General features: G+C 33.7%; 1 protein-coding gene across 6 annotated transcripts in view; it reads left to right on the top strand.

Moving 5' to 3' along the window:
* LOC126744068 (solute carrier family 2, facilitated glucose transporter member 1-like) overlaps window positions 1–20,177 on the top strand; it is a 203,917-nt gene extending 183,740 nt beyond the window's left edge. For all 6 annotated transcript variants that reach the window (XM_050451412.1, XM_050451411.1, XM_050451414.1 and 3 more), the window contains 5 exons: window positions 28–239; window positions 9,911–10,177; window positions 10,914–11,126; window positions 19,045–19,248; window positions 19,310–20,177. In XM_050451412.1, the coding sequence (XP_050307369.1) occupies window positions 28–239; window positions 9,911–10,177; window positions 10,914–11,126; window positions 19,045–19,248; window positions 19,310–19,453 (1,040 nt within the window). In that variant the 3' untranslated portion in view covers window positions 19,454–20,177. The remainder of the gene's footprint in view (window positions 1–27; window positions 240–9,910; window positions 10,178–10,913; window positions 11,127–19,044; window positions 19,249–19,309) is intronic.
* Window positions 20,178–23,644: the final 3,467 nt, after the last annotated feature.

Genomic DNA, 23,644 nt, shown 5'->3' with positions numbered 1-23,644 from the left:
GATATTATTATTAAGTTTTTTCTCTAGGAATTAATTCTGGTCTCAATGCTGGCCTGGCTCCAATGTACCTAGCAGAAATTTCTCCAGTTAACCTCAGGGGAGCAGTGGGTACCGCTTATCAGTTGGTCATCACAATTTCAATCTTGATCGCTCAGATAATTGGATTGGGCAGTCTTCTTGGTACCGACGAGCATTGGCCCACTTTATTAGCTCTTACTATTATTCCGGCCATTTTTCAAGTAAGTGTTTATGTATTTTTCTGTTTACTATGAATAGGTCAACATTCAATCTAAATTTAAAATTTATCATTTGTTAATCAAACAATACATATAAATCATTGATAATATTGGAAATTTATAAACATAGGCTAAGATAAGGAATTCTCCAAGATCATGAGGGCAGGTACCTTTAGAACTGTTTACCTTTGGGATTATTTTCGATATATATTATTTTGAGGCAGTATTATTGTTTGTCTGGATAAAACGCCATATAAAAGTTCCTTCTTATCAAATTTTTATATTTATAAGGCTATAAAAATATTTTAATTTGTATTCATGTCACTTTTTTAATTAAGATAAAGCTTAAGTACATAGAATAATTACAATTTTGCTCATATAATATTGCGTCATATTTTATTCCACCAATATTATAACTGACTTATCCCACTAACGCATCCTCCTTTTTCTTTTATATTTGGTTGTTATTTTTTTTAAATAAGTTGTGTCTTATTCTTAACGATTTATATTTTAACTGGATTAATTAACACATTAAAAGACAACTGGGTTATTGCAATGCAAATTAATTTTAGAGAAGGAAATCTCCTTTTTATTACGCTTTTTTTTCACGAAGGTTGGCGAATCCATATGGGTAACATTGTGCTGGATACGACAGCTCTAAGAATCTCAGTCGAAGTGCACTCGTACCATCTTCTAATGTCTTTCAAAAAGGAGCTCTCGCGTCTTCCAACAAATCTTTTTTCCCGAATCTTTCCTTCAAGCATCAGCCTCAGTAATTCATATTTTTCGACTCTTATATGGCCTATGTACCTTGTTTTTCTTTTGTAAACTCTCTGATGTTTGCTAACTCTTTTACCTTTTTCATTATTTTTGACTGTTCATTTGTTACTCCTTAAATCCATAAGATACAAAGCATATAGAAATAGATATAGAAACATCTCAAAAGTCTCGACCTTCTCTTATTTATCGGATCGAGAGTCCAGCATTTATAACCGTACAGTAATATACTGAAGATATTGCACCTGAACATACTCATTCTGAGCTTAAGCTCAAATCAAGACTGGTGAAAATTTTCCTGATACGTATCTTTCGCTTTATGTTGCACAGTGAGTTGATTATGGTACCAAGATATTTGACGCTTCTTACCTGTTTTATATTTCTACCAATGATCAAAAGCATTTTGTTGGTATCTACCCTGGAGAAAACGATTAATTTGGTCTTGGAAACGTTCCTATGTAGTCCGAATCGTTCACTGTATTGTGTAATCTGGTTCATCATTTTTTGCAAGTCTTAAATTTAATTAATGCTGACTTATAGAGGATCTCTGATTGGGCTGACTGTTCTCAAGAAATGAAAGTACCTTGAATAATAGTCCAGGCAGTAGGGCTTTTTACCTTGCAAAAGGTGGGGTAGAAGTTATTTTGGAATATGTTAGTTACGGGTAGACTGTGACCAAAAATACAAAATTTCGACCTTGGGGAAAGACCGCGCGCGTCGCCATCTTGGATTACACATACAAAAAAAAGGTTTTTTGGCATTATGTCCGTAATGGTTAATTTTACGATAAAGTATGACATAAACAAAATTAAAGAAAACAAAATTTTACAAACATTTTATGTATTTACACTTTTTTTATACCTCTAATATACAAAGATTTACACGGACACAAACATGAAGTTCTTTAAAAAAATACTTCAAACAACAATTTTTTAGTCTTAAAAAATATCTTTGTAGCTATTTCAGTAATTTTGTTACCCTTGTTAAAAGAGGTGATATTTGTTCGCTATGGTTGATAGTAAAATGTCATATTTAATTACATATCTCTCACGAAATTGAAACAATACTCAGTTTGCAATGCAAACTGAAAGCTTATTTCATCACCACCATGAGGTAACGCTTATCGGCGCATTTTTTTTACCGTGGTGTCCCCTGTAGGCCTACTCCACATATTTCACTTTTCATTTACGTTTCAGTTTCTCTTTTAGATGGTCACGGTTAATTTATGTCTTCATCCTGAATTTCGTCATCTAAGTCATTACCAGTTCTTTGGATAATTGGGTTCTCAATTGATAATAGTTTCTCATGCTTGTCCTCGCTGTCGATGAGAACCTCTGTGGCATTGTCGCATGTCTGACCATTACAGAATCTACACATAATAGAGCAATTCAGTCCAGCTTTTTTGCAGCTACATGCTCCTCCGCACCCTTTTTTACAATGACATGAAATAATTTTTAATAATATTTCTGGAGCTGATTCCTCTGTCATAGTTACGGGAGAAAAACTATTTGCACCAGGTTTCCATCCCCAGTCGTCTGCCTTTTTTTGGATTCCATACCATTGTTGAACTTGATGGTATGTTCTAAATGAATGATACCGTGCGGCGTTCCTAGTTGGTGGGAGAGAGGCAAGATTAAATCTATTTTTTGTGGATGATCTTACAAAAAATTTGTATCGAAGTTCTTCTAGGGTCTCTTTTTCCATGTCACCGCCATACAAAGCGACAAGAAACTGTGCTCCTCTTTCCTCAATACATGCTGGTGTGGCGTCATGTTGTTTAAAGACGTCAATGATGCCAGTGAGTTTGGGGTATTTTTGAATAATTGATATAAATTTCAGTTTTCCTTGGTTAAAAAGTGACGATGTGTCACAGCCACTAAGCGCGTGGAGGAAAAGAATGTTCTCAGCTGCCTCTTTTTGTTGTAAGCACTTTGCAGAGTACACTCTTTCAGGTTTTTTACCTCTCCCAGGTTTGCAAAAGTAAATATTGTCTAGATGTGGCGACATCAACGGTGTTAGTAGAACTAAAAGATCCACGTCTTCTTCGATGATGAAAACTGCATCAAATGTTGATTGATAATAGTAGTTTCTTTAAATTTTTTTGTCAACATCGAAATCAGGCGAAGTTTGTTGCTTTCATTATCTAAAAATTGTTCTTGCGAAACTTGAACCAACATTGATTCGTCAAAAGTAACATCGACAGTTGTTTGCCTCTTTGATCGGCGGCGGCGTAGTCGTTCTGCTGCCTTTGTACTTTTTTGGCGACTTTCCGGATATCCATCAAAAACAACGACTGCATTGGAACCATAATGATTTTGCAAATGACATAATATATTTGCCTATTTGCCCTTATGGTATATAATTAATTTAACTTTGTACTTTCTAAAATTAAAAAACCTCGTTTATAAATACGAAAAATCTCGAGTTCTGTGTATTTTTTTAAGAATACCATCTTTGTGTCCGTCTAACTCTTTATATATTAAACGTACAAAAAAACTGTTAATACATAAAATTTAAGAAATTTTATTTTTGCTTAGAACATGTTTTGTTGTAAGGTGAACAATTACGGAGATAATGTTAAAAAACTGTTTCTTTGTACCTATAATCCAAGATGGCGGCGCGCGCGGTCCCCCACCAAGGTCGAAAATTTGGATTTTTGAAGAGGGTCTACTCATAAATATTCCTAAATAATTCCTACCCCACCTTTTGCACGCCAAAGACCTTTTTTTGTACCCACTTACTGGTCTATGGAGCACCCAGTAAATTAAATATTAATGGTGTCAAATTGGAATGGGTAGATCGAGTAAAAAACCTGGTTCTTTGTATGGATAATCGAATGTCATTTATTGCGCATGTAAATAAGATTTGTCAACAGTCTTAACGATTTATATTTTAACTGTCATGATTAATACATCAAATGGCAACTAAGTTATTGCATTGCAAATTGAATTTAGAGAAGAAAATCTTCTTATCACGCTTTCTTTTCACGAAGGTTGGGGAATCCATATGGGTAACATTGTCTTGGATACGGCAGCTCTAAGAATCTCAGTCGAAGTGCACTCGTACCTTCTTCTAATGTCTTTTAAACAGGAGTTCTTGCGACTTCCAGCAACTCATCTTCCTTGAATCTTTCCTTCAATTATCAGCCTTAGTATTTTTCGACTCTTATGATATGGCATATGAACCTTGTTTTTCTTTCTTTAATGGTGTTTGCTAAGTCTTTTACCTTTTTCATTTTTTTTAAAACCTCTTCATTTGTAACTCGATGAATCCTTAAGATAAGAAGCATGCGGCGATATAGAAACATCTCAAAAGCCTCGATCCTTCTCCTAGTTATCGGATCAAGAGTCCAACATTTTCAACCGTACAGTAATACACCTGAACATACGCATTCTGACCTCCAAGCTCAAATCAAGAGTGGTGAAAATTTTGCTGACAAGCTTTATTCTAGAACGTATTTTTCGCTTTAGGTCGCACAGCGAGCTAATTATGGCGCCAAAATATTTGAAGGTTCATAGCTGTTCTATATTTCTGCCATTGATACCTCCCATATCTTCATTAGCCTTAAATTTAATTAATGCTGACTTACAGAGGATCTCTGATTAGGCTGACAAAAGTCACTTTTTATTAATTCTGGTAAAACACAGGCAATCTTGTTCTCAATAAATGAAAGTACCTTGTATAATGGAGCACCAAGTAAATTAAATATTAATGGTGTTGAATTAGAATGGGTAGATCAAGTAAAAAACCTGGGCCTTTGTATGGATAATCGAATGTCATTTAATGCGCATGTAAATAACATTTGTTAACAGTCATATTATAAATTAAAGTCATTATATGAAGTTAAGGATATTTTGCCTGCTAGTACAAAAAAAAAATCCGTACAGAGAGTTTAGTACTTAGTGTTGCTGGATACTTAAATATTGTATATGGACCTTTTTTACTGAACAAAATAAATATATATTCCGGAAAATTCATAATTTTTGTGTAAAATTTACTAGAAATTTGCCTCGGAGGGTTCATGCGAGGGAGCATGTAAGCAGCTGCTATAGTCTTAACATGGCCCAAAGAAAATTTTTGGGTTTAAGCTGCACTGTATGTACATAAATTACTTAATTTTCAAGAGCCAGAATGTCTGTCAGAATTCCTTACTGAATGAAAAGATACACATAATATAACTATTTGTTATAAAAGCACACTGGTAATCGTCCAGCATAAGACTGAATTTCTGATAAGTTCTTTCATATATACTTCTGCCTGTATTTACAATGGCCTACCTGCAAAAATAAACGATTTAGGCATGGCCTCTTTTAAGTCTAAATTTAAAAAAAATTTGGAGGCTGCTGATATCTTAATACGGATGTAACTTTAATTCTGGTATGTTACTCTAAATCATTTTTGTTTAAGTTTTTATTTTTAAGAAAATTGTACTGTTGTCCTTTTATTATTTACTGTGGTCATTATTAAAACACGCCTAGCGGTACTTTCGACCTTTGTATGTATATAGAATAGATGTAATTTATTTGTTGCATGTAATAAAGATTATTTGATTTAATTTGATCTTGCACTACAGCCTCTCTGAAAATGGCGTTCGAGTAAATGTTAAACAGGAGCTAAGACAAGGCCTCCCTGCCGTACTCCTTTCCTTGACACGACATCCGAAGTCCCCGTGTAGAGTAGACACCTCCGCAGTTTGGTTCCAGTAGAGCTGTGCTATGATTGTTATGTCTCTCGTGTCAATCCCGGTTGATGATAATATTTATAGCCTCCTTTGATGCCTGACGCTATCAAACGCTTAACAACAGTTAATGAGACAAATCTCAGTTTTTAGTCTATGCACCTATGTTTATATCCTCACATCTCTGCATTAGCACGTTCAGGGAAAAGAGAGCTTCTCGAGTACCGAGTCGACTCTAAAATCCGAATTGAATGTTACTTATTTGTTCTTCGCATTTCTTATAAATCCGTGCATAGGTTATTCCTAGACATACTTTGAGGACATCGGACATCAAACTAATAATTATGCGGTAGTTATCACACTGGATGAGTTTTTTTTGGAATCGCCATGAAGGTAGACTTGAGCCATTGAGAAGGGATTTTTCCTGCACTATAGATGATGTTGAATTATTCAACTAGAAGCTCTAGGCCTTCGCCTTCTTGGGTTGCTATAATTTTAAGCACCTCAGCATGTACTTTATCTGATTCTGTGGCTTTTCTGGTTTTCTAAATTTTTATTGCTTTCATTTTCGCATTTTATAATAGTAGGTTCCTTCTCTCTGTCATCCACCTCCGTGGGAGACTCCGGCCGGTCATCATCGAACATCATTCCTCTGTGTCGTTTTTCCATCTTATTAATTTTTCTTCGATCCCATTCATTATTCGCATTTCTACGGATTCTCACCTGTTTTTTTCTCTCCATTCCTGTCAGCTCTTTTACCTTCTTGTGCACTTTGAAGAAAACATGTTTTTTCTGTAGTAACTTAATTTCTCGGCATTTTTCGGACAGATACAACATTCTTGCTTTTCTACATTTTCTCCTCACGGTTCTGCTTATCTCCTTATGCTTTAACGGTATTTCCTTGCATTTTGTTCTCTCCGTCATGAGTTCCAAAATTTTTTCTGTCGTCCATTTCTTTGTCTTTTTGTTGTCCTTAAACCCAATGTCTTGTTCTTAAACTTTCTCTATAATATTTTTTATTTCATTCCACGCATCCTGTGTATCTAATTGTTCTGGTGTGGCAATTTCTTATCTACTCTTGTTTGGAATTCTATGTCGTGAAGTTTTTCTAAATTTCCACATTCTTTTTTCTGCGTATATTCCATGTCGCAAATCGTATTATGTTGTTTTACACTTTGATCTTGCGATTATGATTAATGGAGGACGACGAGGGGATTCTTAGCACCCTGTCCTTTTTTAAGAGGTATCCCTGACTGAGGGCCGTAAATCTGTTTTCGTCGGCCAACAAGATTGTTTGGAAACCATAGTGTATTCTTATGTTATACTTATCCACCTCTCGGTATGAATTTTAAACATCCTTTTTGGGGCTGTAAATAGCCGCAAAAAGGTATTGGTAGGTACCCACTATTCCATTAAAACCACTATCAGGCAACTCACGAACCTCCGCCTGAAGCACGACCAATTTCAGCGAAAAAACGCTGCCACTGTTCGCGCCTTCCTAAAAATTAGCGGGGAAGAAGGACCTGTTTATTTTTTCTTTATTTTTATATTCACAAATTTATTTACTGTTTACATAATACATAACTCTATAAAGCATTATTTTACATACATTTCTGTTCTGCTTAATCTACAAATTTACAATTGAAAGGAGATTGGCAATTTGATTTTTTCTTTATCTGTCTGGTTTATTTTACCATTATTCTGTCTTAATTGTATTTATAGGTCGCCATATTTATTTGCTATTGTTTGTCTCGCTTGTGTTCGTAAGTCTTTTTGGCAGATATACATTATGTGTTTGCTAGTTTCTGTCTTGTTTCTGCATTCGCAGTAACCCTCTGATTTTTTTAGTTTGAATATAGCCAGGTTTCTTTGAAAGTTTCCATGTCCAGTTAATATTTGAGTGGCTTTGCTGGATAGGCTAAGCTGCTCGTGGCTAATTATTTTGCATAGATTATACAGGGTCCGGCAAAATGATCTCCCACATTTTGCGCCGCCACTGAGCCCGAATCACTAAAGAGGGAGCCAGCTTAGTGTAGTCAGTTGGCTGCGCGCGCCTTGCCATTTCTGTTGTCGCCATGGACTGGACGGGCGAGCATCGTGCCTTCGTTATCGAAACATTTTTCAAAAGTAACGAATCTGTGATTACGATACAAAGAAATTTTCGTACTCACTTCGCGCTTGGTAGACATAACAGATCTGCAACAATACTGTTGTAGGTTTCTAATTTTAGAGCTACAGATTCAACGTTAAAAAGAAAATCAACTGGTAGACCCAGAAGTGTTCGGACACCTAAAAATATTGCAGCTGTAAGAGAAGCAGTTAAACGATCTCCTAGACGTTCAGCTGTTAAACATGCCTCTGCTTTGCGTTTGTCAGATCGTTCTGTGAGAAGAATTTTGCACACCGATCTGAAGTTTCACCCATACAAAATTCTTATTCTCTTCATTCGTGCAAGAACTTAGTGAACGGGACTGGGAAAATCGCCGAGAATGTTCCAATGATATTCTTCCTCTTCGCTCATTTCCATTTGTCTGGCTGTGTGAACAAGCAGAATTTTCGCTACTGCGCACCAGAAAATCCGCGGCAGCTTCATGAAAGGTCACTTTACAGCCAACGTGTTATCGTTTGGTCTGCTGTTGGTTCTTTTGGTGTTTGAGGTCCCTATTTTTTTTAAGAAGGACGGGTACGTAATTTTTTCGAACCAAAACTTAGGGAACTTGAACATCCGGACGTGTGGTTTCAACAGGATGAGACTACAGCTCATACGGCAAGAAGGACAATAATGGACCTGTTAAGGGAAATGTTTCCAGGACGCGTAATCTCGTTACGTGGAGACGTTGGGTGGCCTGCGCGTTCACCCGATCTTGCCCCATGCGACTTTTTTCTTTAGAGCTACCTGAAAGAGAAGGTTTTTCAACATCATCCCCGAACCATTGACGAATTGAAAGCAGCAATACGCCAAGAAATTACAGAAATATCGCCTCAAATTACTGCTCGAGTAATGGAAACTTTCAGAAATCAGCTTCGAATGTGTGTCGAAAGAAATGGTCGCCACTTGGACTCTGTAATTTTCAAAACTTATTAAAAACAAAATGGCATACCATATATTTTTAGTTAATAAAAATAAAATATAAATAGCATTTACATTGGCGTTTTTATTAAAAATCAAAATGTGGGAGATCATTTTGCCGGAGCCTGTATGTTGTCCTTCCTTTGCTAGTGGTATTCCAGTATGTTTCCAAGAGGCTATTACCGGATTCGATCTGTAAATTTGTCTTTCCTTTCGAGTTTTGTAATAATACTGTTCATAAGGATCATTTTTTATATCCATTGCCGCGTATCTCCTTGCTATTTTATGCGCTTCTTTGATTTTAGGATTTGTTCTTCGTGACCAATTGAGTTGTGCAAACCTGTCATCTTTTCTTAAGTCCTGTCTTATCAAGTGTGATGTAAGTTTGTCTGTCTCGTGGTCTGTTTAAGTTTATTTCGGTTACACTTTTACAGTCCGAATTTATTGTTGTTGTTTGTATTGTTGTCACCGTTACAGGCGTCTACCCAGACTTTTACATTATCCTGTCTGGTATTTGTATGTCTACTAAGCTCGGATGTGGCCTGTCCGTCGTTCTAGTCTGTATTTTTTGTAGTGTAGGTATGTGTCCTTAAATGAGTTTAAACTCTCAACAAGCAACACAAACCCTTCAAAAATTTGTCGAGTGATTAATAAAAATATGAATAAAATTTAACAAGTCACTATTGTCGACTTTTAAAGCATTAGTATTCATTGTTGAGGTATTAATGTTACCATACATTTCTATTATTTTAAATATTGGCAAGCTTAATAAAGTTAAAAGCAAATATTTTTAGTGTTTTCTGAAAACTAATTAGGCTAGACTAATAGACTAGCAGTAAGCTTGCAAAAGATCAAAGACCAACTGACAAATATTTAGATTACATTTTTCTATTATGATTAAAAATACAAACAGATCCCGTCTATTTTAATATTTTTCGATTTACATAACATATTTTTGGTACAACGTGATTTTATCAGAATTATATAAGAACTTTTACAAGTCTAATGTACAATGGTAATTTTTTCTGTTTTCCATGTTAGTAAACTTTTCAAACAACAACAAAAACGTAGTATCTAATTAATAGTCAACAATTGACTAATTTTAATTGGTGCCCTATGGATCATCTTGTTTAAATATAAAACTTTCAGGTGGCAACACTACCATTCTGCCCCGAAACTCCCAAGTATCTCCTGCTATCTAAGGGACGAGACATGGAAGCTCAAAAGGCTCTATCATGGCTCCGCGGCACCGTGGCTGTCCATGACGAAATGGAAGTGATGAGAGCCGAGTACGACGCCATGAAGATGGTCCCCAAAGTTACCATTAGAGAATTAATCACTAACAGCTCCTTAAGAATACCTTTAATCATCGCTTTAACTGTTATGGTTGCCCAGCAGTTATCCGGAATCAACGCTGTAGGTTATTTAACTAATATTATTAATAATTGACGAAAACAAAGAAAAAGCAAAGTCACATATCATAACATATAATAACAGGCTATACGTGTCGAGCTCTAGCTAAAGCATCATTAGGCTTAAAATCAAAATTATTAGTGAAAACAAAACGAAAAGCTAAAATAAGAAATACAAAAAAAACCTTTGAAAGCCTTACACAACCTTTACACTATACATAAATAAACAATAATTTTAAGATTATAACTGTAAAAAACAAAAATAAATTTTAAACAAAAATACTTAAATGCCAATAAAATTCATGAAGCACTTCAGTTTCCACTTATGTTTCCAAATTATATGTAGAGGCCAGCAAATGGTTAGCATGATTTGGTATCACTGACATTGGTGTTTTTATATTTTTCAAAAAACGCTACCTGTTCTTCAATGCATGTAGAGATTTTTCTACCAGATTGGCCAATGTATACGGCGTTGCAATCCCCGCACTTTAAAAAGTAACCTCCTGATTAAGAAAGAATGTTCGCCTTGTCCACTACACTGACCAATTGGTTCTTTAAATTATTGACTGGCTTAAAAGCAATTTTGACATTTAGAGATCTAATACAGTTGTTTATTTATGTATAGTGTGGAGGTTGTGCATGGCTTTTAAAGGTTTTTTTCGTGTTTTTTATTTAAGTTTTTCCTTTTGCTTTGACCAATATTTTTGATTTTAGGCATTTCTAAAACATTGTTTTTTTAGGTTATGTTCTTCTCATCTGAAATCTTTACTATGGCTAAAGTGAGCAAAGCAGACGCTCCATTCGTGACCCTCGGCTTGGGAGCAATCAATGTACTGATGACTGTCGTTTCTTTGTTCCTGGTTGAAAAAGCTGGAAGGAAAACTTTGCTGCTGATTGGTTTTGCTGGTATGGCTATTGATACTTTGCTGTTGGCGATCACTATGAAGCTTGCTGTAAGTATTTCTATCAAAAGATTTTAATATGTTTGCCCCTTTTTCATTTGCAGTAAAATATTTATTCTTATAATGGCTCTCTTTATTGCTCAACGCTGTGTCTAATAATTATTAATATTATTATGGCATCGCTCAAATAAGAATTCTTGCACCACTCGACAAGCATCCTTTTTTTTTTTCATGAATCTATGGTCACTGTGATGCTGTATATTAATACATCTTATTAATAACTATTTAAGATAATAGGCTCTTTCGACACGACACGATAAAATAAACAAATGAAATAAAAAACCCGGGTCTTTTTATTTTTGATTTGATATGTTTTTTGGAAAATGCTTTGTGATTGCTCGTTGGAAAAAACATAATAAAAGCCTAGCAAGGCAGAAAAGAATAAAAATGCAATTTTTGTTACAATAATTTTATTTTAAAAAATGGTTGTAAATGCTGCACATTGTTTTCTTAATAAAACACAAATTTAAACTATAAACTTTCATTGTGTCATTATGAAGGGTCATTTGAGAAATTCAAAATTTATATTTATTTCATATACAGGATGTCCTGAATTCCCGTGTTTAAAGTTTAGGAGTGCATTCTGTGTTCAATTCTTTTAATATTTTATTATTATTGGCTTTCAAAAATTAAACAAAAAAAATCAAAAAAATCCACGAAAAAAACACGTTTTCTTATCCCCAAACATGAATTCTTATGGGACCTAATATTTCTATTTATATTGTGGCACTCGTATAAATCGTGGAAAAATTTGTCATAAAACTTTTTTACTACTTTTTAAGTCGTCTTTAAGTAGATAAAAGAAATTTTGAATTCGGAGCGTATTTTGAAAAAATGCTCATTTTGACCCGGATTTTGTTCGGAAATCGAAAAATGCAAAGAAATAAGTTTCCGGTCGTTTAAGAGTCAAATCGGTAATAATCTCTGAAGGTAATTGGCTCTGAATTAGTACAGGATAGAAAAATAAAAAATTGAAATTTTTCGATAAGGCTCTTAATAATTCGATATTTATGTTTTATAGTTTTATCCGATTCTATAATAGCTAGAACCGATTCGTTTTGATATACGGATACCTACGTTTAAAATAAAAGTTATTTCTAATAACTTTTATTTTAAACAAAAAGTTGTCAGAATTACAGTTTATTTAGAAAAAAATAAAAATATTTTTATCGAAATTTTTCATGGTTTCTTTTGTTGCTTATTCGCCTCCTGTTAATTCTTTTTATATTTTATTGCAATTGTCTTTTAAAATAAGAGAAATTTACGTAAAAACCCGATTGGCCCATCTCTATACATATATAGACTCTCATGGGAACTGATCTTCTCCCTTACTATTATCGAAAATTTTGTCATTAAGATTTTTACTACTTATTGGATGGTCTTTAAGCAGAAAAAATGAATTTTGAATGTGGAGCATATTTTAAAAACGTAAATAGAGTTACTTTAAAACAGCTATCTGCCTATTATGGGGAATGCGCCATAAATAGTTTTAGCATATTTATTTTATCTTGGATGGATTTTATTATATTTATTTTATCTCTAATTTACTTACATCATCCCTAAACTTTTTCTCTGTTGGTTTAGCCTGGCTTCTTAGGGCAGAGCCTATTCCCTTCACCAAAAATATAGGAAATAAAAAATATATGTATTTGCCAATAATTACCTTTATTCTCCTTAATGTTTTAAGGCTCTAATGCTACATAACATACATTTATAATTTTTAATAAAAATATTACCTGTGTGTCTATGATATGGGTTATACTTTAATACATGTTGTCCTTATCTTAATAAAAAATGTATATATGTACATATAACTTCTGCCTATTCTATGTGAAACTATACAACTGTTATTTAAATAATGTATAAAACTAATTAACTTAATAATGTTACAAAAATACTTATTACATGGCAAACCTGCATACAACTGTACTTTGTTATAACTATTTTTATATGCTCATATGAAAAACTTAATTTTAACCTCGGCACTTTTTTCTTTCACATCTTCCAACTATTTACAGCAAAATAAATTTCAGCCTCATTTGTAGTTAAGCAATTCTGTATTTGCTTTGAAAAAAAATGAAGCTTGGAAATAAGTAAATAAATATAAGTTGAAAGTATAGACCTACCCGGGTTTTTGACAAATTCTTTAGTTTCTCCTCGGTTAACCTCTTTGCATGTGGAAAAATAGTGAGACCAATCATTACATTTTTGCCAACAAAATGACAATTACATATCAATGCATGGACTGAAGGTTTTTTATCTTTTCGCCTACAAGGAACTACCAATTTATAGAATACCTCACTAAGGTATAATAAAAAATGAAAGATTTAGTAATAATACCTTAGTATTCCTTAGCAGAGATATCCATTTCTCTTTTTCCAAGGGTTTTTTTGGAAATATAAAGAAATGACAGGTCCGTTTTCCGGTATGATGCTTTTAATCTGGTGCCAAACACATAACCTTTGTTTGTGTAATCCACTAAAATTACAAAAACAAAATAAAATATAACAATAAAAACATTATAACATAACCTTAAAAGTTATGCATTTTCATAATTTTCAGGATTATTTACTAAAAATTGGTAATTATAAAACCGAATTTTAAAAGATATTTTTTATATGTGTGTAATTATAATACTTACGTTTTATCTTAATATAGTCTTCATTTTCTTTATAAACATATATCGAGAAATGCTTCGTTTTCAAAACATAGGATGTTAAAATTTTAAGAAAAATTGTTTTTTCAGTAATAACTTTTTAATTACTTGAATAATTTTTATGAAATTTAATGCACGGCTTTGGAGTAGCAAAAGGCATTTTTTTTCCTAAAATATTTTTAAAATTTTTTATCAGTGGTGTCCGTACGCGATTTTAAACTGAATATTCTTAAAGAAAAAAATAGCACTGATTTTTCTAAAATCAAAATTGTTTTTTAAATCCTCCTTTAGTTTAGACCAAATTTGATTCTTTGCCTTTTGTTCGTACGATGGAAGGTTTTCGAGTAAAAAAATAAAAACTATATTTGTTCTGCATAGAAATTTTTCTTCAGAGAGGATAAGTCAAGCCCAAGCTCTTTACTCCTAGTGCAACAAAGTTATTTGGCCTTTGATAACTCTGGGTGAGGCTGTAAAAATCTACCAGGATTCTTATGTAAACTTTTGATTTCTTTTAGTACTTCCAATGGACAGAATTCATTCATTAATCGGTCGTTTTTCTAGACTGAACTCCCAGCTTCTTAGGTTGCCTACCTTTAAGAAGTTCGGTTGATCTGCAAAGTTGATCTTCATTCAATTCAAATAAGGATGAGAAAAACTCAAGCTCTTTACACTTAATCCAAGACATGAAACCAAAATGGCTCATTAGTCATTAATATCCTTATATGAAGTTTTGATTCCTGTCATTACTTCCAATTGACAAATTTCATTCATTAACCAGTCGTTTTTCGAAATTAAATTCTGAGTTTTCTAGATTACCTCTCAGGATCTTATCCATACCCCCGAATATCAGCTCTAGTTAGAATTTTCTGTCAGAAGTTTGAATATTCTGTAAGAAAATGTTTGATTTAATTCCGAGAAGCATGAGATGAGGTCAAGCTCCTTAAACCTAGGCCAAGGCGTGAAACCAAGATGACTTATTGCCATTTCCAAATTCTTTGGCCTCTGATAACTCAAGGTGAAGCTCCAGAAATTGATCTGAATCCTTACGTGATTTTCTGGTTTATGTCAGTACCTCAGAATCTAGTTACGCTTTACAGCTTGCTCAAAAACATAAAATCTTGAAACAAGGACATTTTATTGGCTTTTCCGCTTTAACCTTTGTGATATTTAAGTGAAATTCCACTGATCCAAATGTCTTATATAGACGATTTTACATTTTGATCCTACAAGTACTTAAACAATTTTTTTTTCTTACAAATGATTTAGGCCTTAGAATAGAGCTGAAGATATCTAGAGATTTACTATTCAGCTAGATTTAGTAAAATTATACTATAATAGTCATTCGGATATTCAATCTTTTTTGCACTCTTCCAATAAACGGATTTCATTAATTCATCAATCGTTTATGGCAGTGAATTATGAGTTCCCAGTAATATTTTTCTTTAGGTAGTATGGATCTTCTGCAAGAAAATTCTTCTTTTCCATAAAAACTGAAATATAAAACCTATAGGAGATGATTTTTTATTTTTTCAGTCGATAACTTTGCATCGTATGAAAAAAAGGCAAGGAATCAAATTTATTTCAAACCTGATGAGGATTTAAAATTTTTTCTTTATAGGAAAAGCAATGTCTTACCATTTTTAATCAAGAGTATTCAATTAAATATCACGTGCAGATACCACTAATAAGATTTTGTTTTAATTTTTTGGTAAAAATGTGCCTTTTGTTACTGCAATAGCGTGTATCGAATTTCATTAAAATATTTTAAGTAATAAAAAACTTAGTATAAAGAATTTCTTTTTTCTTTAAACTTTAACACCCTATATTTCCAAAACGAAGTGTTTCTCGATATATGCTTATAGAAAAAATTAAGGCTTATTCTGAACACAAAATGCGCTCTTAAAGTATAGACACTGGAATTCGGGACACGCTGTATTTATGTTCTGGGGATCTAAAAAATAGATAATCGATTAACGTCACAATTATTTAAATAACTTATAAAGGGATTTTATTTCCACTAAGATTGGACCTGTAAAAATCATGATTTAACTATTTCAACGGTTTTTCTCAACAAAAAATGTTCTTGTTATTATTTTAATGCTCTTTATAACCGTTAACATAGTACATATAATAATAATAATAATGGCTTTTATTTGAAAATATACAATAACAAATACAGTAAAGAGCTATTACTACAAAATATAATATGGCACAGTCTAGCTTAGAAGCTACTCTACTGAACCATTTGATATTGGTCTAAACCTAAATAATAACACAGATCTGTCATAATAATAAGCATATAACCCCAAAAAGCATTCACCTATCAGAAGAATATCAATAAAAAATAGCAATATGTATAAGTTAATAAATAAACATAGGAAAGTCAACATTTCATGTACATCCAAATTTAAATGCCCTTACTCACAGTATGAACCCAATTACAGCAATCATTTTCATAAAGAAATAACTATTGAAATTTAAAGTCTTCTACATGAATAACTGATCAATATTAGATCTAATAAATTTTTTGAAAGAAACTAGTGTGAGAGATTTTATGTCAGAAGAACTCTATTATAAAGTCTCGCTATATTGTAACTAAAAGACCTTTCAAAAATAGAAGTTGAGTGAAGAGGTATAGTTACACAGCTCGCATCGCGAAGATCTAGATTATGGATTTCTGAGCGAAACTTTATTTTCCTGTATAAGTAGTCGGGACACTTTCTTGCTATTATTTTATAAAATAACACAACTGAATGGAAGACGCGCCTCTCATCCATTCTAAGCCAATGCACATCTCTCAACTTAGCCAACACTCCCCGCTCTCTACCCCGTATACCCCCAATTAGTCTTACACAGTGGTTTTGTATTAACTGAATGCGATATTTATCCCTTTCCAGCAAACATGGGCCATAAACTACATCGGCGTAATTGAAGTGCAAAAGCACTAAAGAGTCACAAAGCATTTTCTTTAATGACTCTGTCAATAGATGCCTTTGTTTAAATATAAGCTTTAGATTTAGGAATGCTCTCTTAATACACATGCTCACATGCTCAGTAAACCTCAAATCACTGTCCAGAACCAGCCCTAGATTTTTAGCGTGGTCAACTAGTGCAAGTTTATTATTATTATTTAAATTTATTTGAGTGCTATCGTTATGCAACTGTCGTGATTGAGTTCTGCCAAAGAGCAACACCTGAGACTTGAAGGGATTAAGAGTGACGCAGTGCTTGTGAGAAATTAAGAGCAGTGACTCCAAATCTTTATTTATGCACTCGAGAGCACGACCCGGATTAAAAGATTTGTAGACCTGCGTATCATCTGCATAAAAATGTACATTACAAGATTTAATGTATTTTGCCATTTGGGAAGTATATAAGGTAAAAAGAAGAAGCCCCAAAATTGAACCTTGTGGAACCCCAAAACTTAATGGCTTGGATTCAGATACTTCGCCATTGGCTTTAACCCTCTGACTTCTATCCTGTAAATAACTGGTAACTAGATTCTAAGCGGTAGTGTCGAATCCCAGATATTTTAAAATCGCCAAAAGAAGATTATGATTTATTCTGTCAAACGCTTTTGAATAGTCTAAAAGGACTAAAATAGTTAATTCGTTATTCTCGATAGCTTAAAATATATCATCTGTTACTTTCAAAAGCGCTGTTGAACAATATATATGTATCCTGGTCGAAATCCAGACTGGGTGGCTGGTAATAAATTGTACTGTTGAACATATTCTCGCATTTAATTATTAAGAATACATTCTAAAGTTTTAGATAGAGTAGGGAGAATGCTTACTGGCCGTAAGTCCTTTAGTTTGGTTAAATTATTTACCTTAGGTACGGGTATTACAACAGAACACTTCCAATGATCGGGAAAGCATGATGTTTCTATGGAGAAGTTCACTAAGTGTGTAATTACAGGTAATATTGGCGGGTAGCAAAATAGTAGCATCTCAATGCCAATGTCACCATTTCCAATGGCCTTGCGGATTTAACTAAAAATAAAGCATCTTTAACTAACCTCAATATTAGCCAATCTAAAACAAAAAATATCCCGATTTGACAATGTATTATTTAACTAAAAATTTAGAATATCTTCATCTGGATCAATCTGCGGAATATTAACAAAGTAGTTATTGATTTCATCTGCTGAACAGCGACCGCTAGAAATTACCCTACTACATTTCCCATAAACGTCCAGATCCCTCATAAGTGTCCAGTTTTCTTTAGATCCATTTATTCTTATTTGATGCTCCAGATAAGCTTTCTGTTCTCTCCTGGTTATTGCAGTAACTTGATTTCTTAGCTGTCTATAAGATTCCCAGTCTTCAGGAGAATTGCTTTTTTGTATTTAGTCAATGCTCGATTTCTAAGTGACATTAGATATTTTAAATTAGGTGTTATCCAAGGAAGTTTTTTCTTGGTAATCCGTGCCGATCTTTTGAGAGCGTAAATATCAAAGGTATCAATTAAAAAGTTACTAAAAGCCTCCACCTTGGCATTTATATCTGGTAAATAATATATTAGATTAAAAGGAATAATATTAATATGTTCAAGAAAAGCGGGCCTATTAAAATTTTTAAAATCTCTATATGTGTAAATGAAAGATTCTGGTTTCGATACTTTAAGGTTTAGCTCGGATTTAATAAAAAAATGATCTGAAAAATCAGAGTTTTGGTCAACATTTAGAGTACATATTAGATTAACATGTGAACAAATAAACAAGTCCAAAAGAGTCTCCCCTGCCAGACCCAGGTGAGTTGGTTCGTTTACCATTTGCTCTATGCTAAGAGACTCTAAAATGGATGAGAAGCGTTTAACATCTTTGGATCGTAAGTTAGCCATATTTATATTAAAATCTCCCACACACATAAAGTTGTCACAATCTGTTAATAAAGTTGACACATTTACCTCAAATTCATCTAGAAAGCTATTCAGATTACCAGTAGGAGGCCTATAATAACCTCCCAAATAATGTATAGTATTACCAATTTTATATTTTATCCAAATTTGTTCCGAGTGTACGCTATTACCATAATTAATTATTTGAAAATTAATAAATCTCTTTACATCGAACAATATTTTAATTAAAAAAAAAGTTGGAGGACTAAGGACAGATAAATGATCATGAAGATAATTAAAGATGTTATAAACTTAAAATATAAGAATCCATTATGTTTCCAATACCACATTCATTTCGGTTAAAAATTGCAAGTGCAAATGTACATTTCTCAAAATTAATTTTTGTTTTAGAATCTTCACCAAGCAGTGGGCATCCTTTGCTGCTTCTTCGTCTTCGTTTACATTATAATGTTTGCCTCTGGCCCTGGTTCCATTCCATGGTTTTTGGTGTCCGAACTCTTCAACCAATCAGCAAGACCTACAGCCAGCGCCTTGGCCGTGTGCATCAACTGGACAGCAAACTTTTTGGTTGGGTTAGCTTTCTTGCCCTTAGCTGTAAGTAAATATATTTTTCTTTTTGCAAAATAAGTTTTTAATTGTACCTATTTTCTTTCAGAAAATGATGGGAGCGTATGTGTTTTTGATATTCGTCGTACTCCAGTCACTATTTTTGCTTTTCATTTATAAGAAAGTGCCAGAAACGAAAAACAAATCATTGGAAGAGATATCAGCTATATTCAGGCAGCAGTCCTACCAATAAATAAAATAATTTTAAGCATAAAAAGGAGATATTCAGTATTTTAATATTTTAAAGCAAAACGTCTATCATTGTTACGAAAAATAAATTGTAAATATGGACTTTAAGTGATAAGCAACTTCGCTTAAAAGGCCCTGTTTAGTGTCATATTGATAATACATATTATAGTTTACGTATAAGTGTACTGACTGATATAACAAATTTATTTTTATTAATGAATTTTGTGACTATACAAAAGCAGGTTTTTGATTTGTATATTTTAGTGAAATGACTTATTTATTATTAGTTTTTTTGAGCTCTCTAGTTATAATTCTTATTCTAGTTTTTGTACTGTACCCAGTAAATAGGTACATTAAGATCTCTCAGAATTTGAATATTAATAAAAGACATTCTTTTATATACTAAAAAGTGTCATATTCTTAGAAGCGAATTCATTTATTTATTTTATTAAAAAATCAACATGCTTTAGTAATTTATCGAGGTCTTAATCTATAAAAGACGCTATATAGATATATAATAATATTGTGCAAATATATTTTTGTTAGATGTATGTTCACACTGTAAATGTTTAAATAAATAATTTACCGTAATTTATCGTTTTGTTTATAGGAAATTTATTAGGTTCGCCTATTAGTTTAATTTTAGAATAAAGTTTAGGTTTTTAATAGTTTTTGTTTAGTTTTTATTGAGAAACCGCAGGTTACAGAAATATAAAATCAAAAATGTCTATTTGGTTTTTATTTTTGCGAAGAAAGTACTGTATCGAAAGCTCACTGTTGAGAAAAGTGGACTGTATTTATTGTTTTTTGACAATTAATGGTTGTGAGACCTTACATGGTTTCCTCTCGATTACAGTTTTTCACTCGCGTTAGCTGGCCAGCATTTTCTCAGTACGAAATGCGGTTTATCCCATAAACACGGAATTGTATCGGATGGTACTAGATGCGTGAGCGATGCGGTTTAGCGAATTTACTTCTTCTGATAATGGGTTTCAATGAACTGGTACAGTATGTTGGACGTGCACCTTTTTATAAGGCCTCAAAACATTCTTTTGGATGCATTTGAATAGAAATACTTTAACTAACTGTTTCTACACAGTGAGCCAAGCGAAATTGAGTTAAAGTTTAATGAAAATTTGAAATAGAATGAAGAATGAACTACTTGATTCAAATTATTGTAAAATTTAAGAAAATTAAACATACCGCCCACCAAAAATGCATTGCATTTTTCAGTGGCTTGAAAGCGGCAAAGAACACAGCTTGACTACAGGTCGCTTTAAGGTGCCATTACTGGTTTGAACAGTAGCGACTCTGACTACTCCATCCGAACCCGGATGTACCTCCCTAACTCGACCCATTTGCCACTGCAGGGGCGGTACTAAGTCATTGCGAATTAGCACTAGAGTTCCAGGAGAGGGGTTAACAATAGGCTTATGCCATTTGGCACGTTGATGTAGCGTGTGCAAATACTCACTAGATCAACGGCGCCAGAAATCTTGATGCATTTTTTGGAGCATCTGCCAGCGATCTAAACGATTTACAGGTAACAAGGTCACATCATTTTCGGGGAGAGCAGTCAGAGGCTCCAATACTAAAAAATGTCCGGGTGCCAAGGCGGTCAGGTCGTTTGGGTCGTTACTAAAGGGTGTAAGAGGACGTGAATTTAAAAAGGCTTCAATTTGAATTAAAACGGTATTTAATTCTTCATAAGTTAAACACTGATTACCAATCACGCGATATAAATGGATTTTAACAGATTTTACCCCCGCCTCCCACAGCTCTCCAAAATGAGGAGCGGAAGGTGGATTGAAGTGCCATGATATGCCCTCAGTCGAGGCAGAATTAACCATAAAACCATTCAATTGGTTAGACGCACCAGTAAAATTGGTACCGCAATCGCTATATAAGTGCTGACAACGGCCACGGCGAGCGATAAACCTACGTAAGGCAACTAAAAGGGCCTCGGTAGAGAGGTTAGAGACCAATTCAAGATGTAAAGCATTGGTGGCAAAGCAAACGAATAGGCACAAGTAAGCCTTAGTGGTGCCACTGCCACGGTAGCGTGACATCATTATATTAAAAGGCCCGACGTAGTCCACTCCGGTGTGAAGAAAAGGCTTTACTTGGGAGACGCGCACAGCAGGCAAATCACCCATTGGGGGCTGAATAGACTGGGGTCTACACCTAAAGCAGCGTACACATTTTGAAATAATTTGACGAATGACCCTTTTGGAAGATACTATCAAGAATTGTTGCATGATAAGAAACTGAACGCTTTGGATACCTGAATGAAAATATTTTAAATGAAAATAAGTTACTACGAGTTTTCTAAACTCGTGAGTACTAGGTAAAAGGGCAGGATAATTGTGATTAAAACTCAATGAGTGTTTTAAGCGACTACCCACGCGCAAGATATTGTCACTATCCATAAAAACGCTTAACCGTCTAAGCGGCTTCGAAGGCAATTGATTGCTTTGAATTAGCCTTATGTCTGAAGCAAAGGCCCGTGACTAAACATGCTTAACCAAAACCACTGTGGCGGCATGAAGTTAGGAAGACGTAAGAACGCCTGTAAGTTTTTTAAGTGGGAAACAAATGTTATTTTTGTAGCGAAAGATATAAGCAACAATGCGCGTTAATTTATCAAATGATGAAAACTTCAAAATGAGGCTTTCAAAAAAATCTTCTGAAGCGGGAACCAATAAGCAGGTTTTATTTTCTACATAACCCGTTACAGCACAAGACACGCCTCCAACTCCGTCACTCCAACGTATAACCCTATTCGGCATAGCACGTGAAAATATAACCGATTACAGCACAATCACAATTATGCTGTATAATATTGGACTCAAAAACGCTTGGCACGAGACATCACATTTTACGCGACATCACATTTTATGAAGAACCTCATTTGGGCGCCAACAGCCACGCACCACGAGCTAAATCAAAACAAATACAGTTCTTATTTGATTATTGTCCACCTGTGTCTTTTTAAAAGTGTAATAATGGATAATGAAAATATTTTAATGCAAGTTCTACGTCCTATTTTCTGTTCAATTTCAATATGAGCTTACGATATCAGTTATAAACATGCACCGTCGAGTTAATAAGTGACAGCATAGAAATCCATAAGCTCATACTGAAATTCAACAGTAAACAGGATCGTCGATCGTCAACCGTTGACTTTATAAATTGGAGGTTATTTTTGTATTTACACTGTGTAGATAAAGTTTTGTAAATTACACGTGCGGTAAAGCTCATTACTATTTAATTAATTACCAAGACTCGGTCTACGACGGCGACGTCTTCATGGCAATCCCCACTCGTAATAATGCTAATAACGCACTAGCACTAATAATATAAATAAATATTATTTTAGGCAAAATAAATATGGAAGTAATAATGATCCGAAGACTGTTCTAAATATTCTTTACCAAAAACAAGAAGAATACCGTAAAATAGGTGTAACTATATACATTCATGAAGATCCACTTATTATTTTAATATTAACACCAATTATGAAACGAGCTGATGAACAAGCATTTTCTAGTGAAATTTGTTTTGTTGACTCTACTGGCTCCTGCGATCAGACGTCTACTGTTATAACTTTCATTATTAGTGTCCATAAAACTGGAGGAATTCCACTTGCTTGTTTTTTGCATACAGCTCAAACAGAAATTAATTATAATTTGGCTTTTAGCATTTTAAAAACTCAATATCCGAATGGTTTTCAAAGAAATGGCGCACCAAAAGTTATCATGACCGATGACAGCAATGCAGAGCGCAATGCACTAAAATCAGCATTTCCGCAAACCTTCTTAATTTTATGTTCGTTTCACGTATGTCAAGCTGTATGGAGATGGTTGTGGGATTCAAAATCACATAGATATTTCAGAAAGAAAAAAACTTATGTTAGAATTCCGTTACATTCTTTATGCACAAACTAAAGAAGAATCTCAGGAATTCTTTAACAGCTTATGTAAACGGTGTCAATATGAACATTTTATAGGCTATATAAAAAGTTTGTGGAAAAGAAGAGTTGAATGGTGTCACTGCTACAGAAAATGGTTATGTACTAGAGGCCATAAAACAATCAACTATGTTGAAGCATCAATTAGGGTACTAAAAGATATTATACTGGAGAGATGCAAATCATTTAATGTTGTGGCTTTATTAGATTTTATATGTGACATAC

This window comes from Anthonomus grandis, chromosome 13, assembly GCF_022605725.1.
Source record: "Anthonomus grandis grandis chromosome 13, icAntGran1.3, whole genome shotgun sequence".
Taxonomy (NCBI): domain Eukaryota; kingdom Metazoa; phylum Arthropoda; class Insecta; order Coleoptera; family Curculionidae; genus Anthonomus; species Anthonomus grandis.
This window is presented reverse-complemented; position numbering and strand designations above follow the sequence as displayed.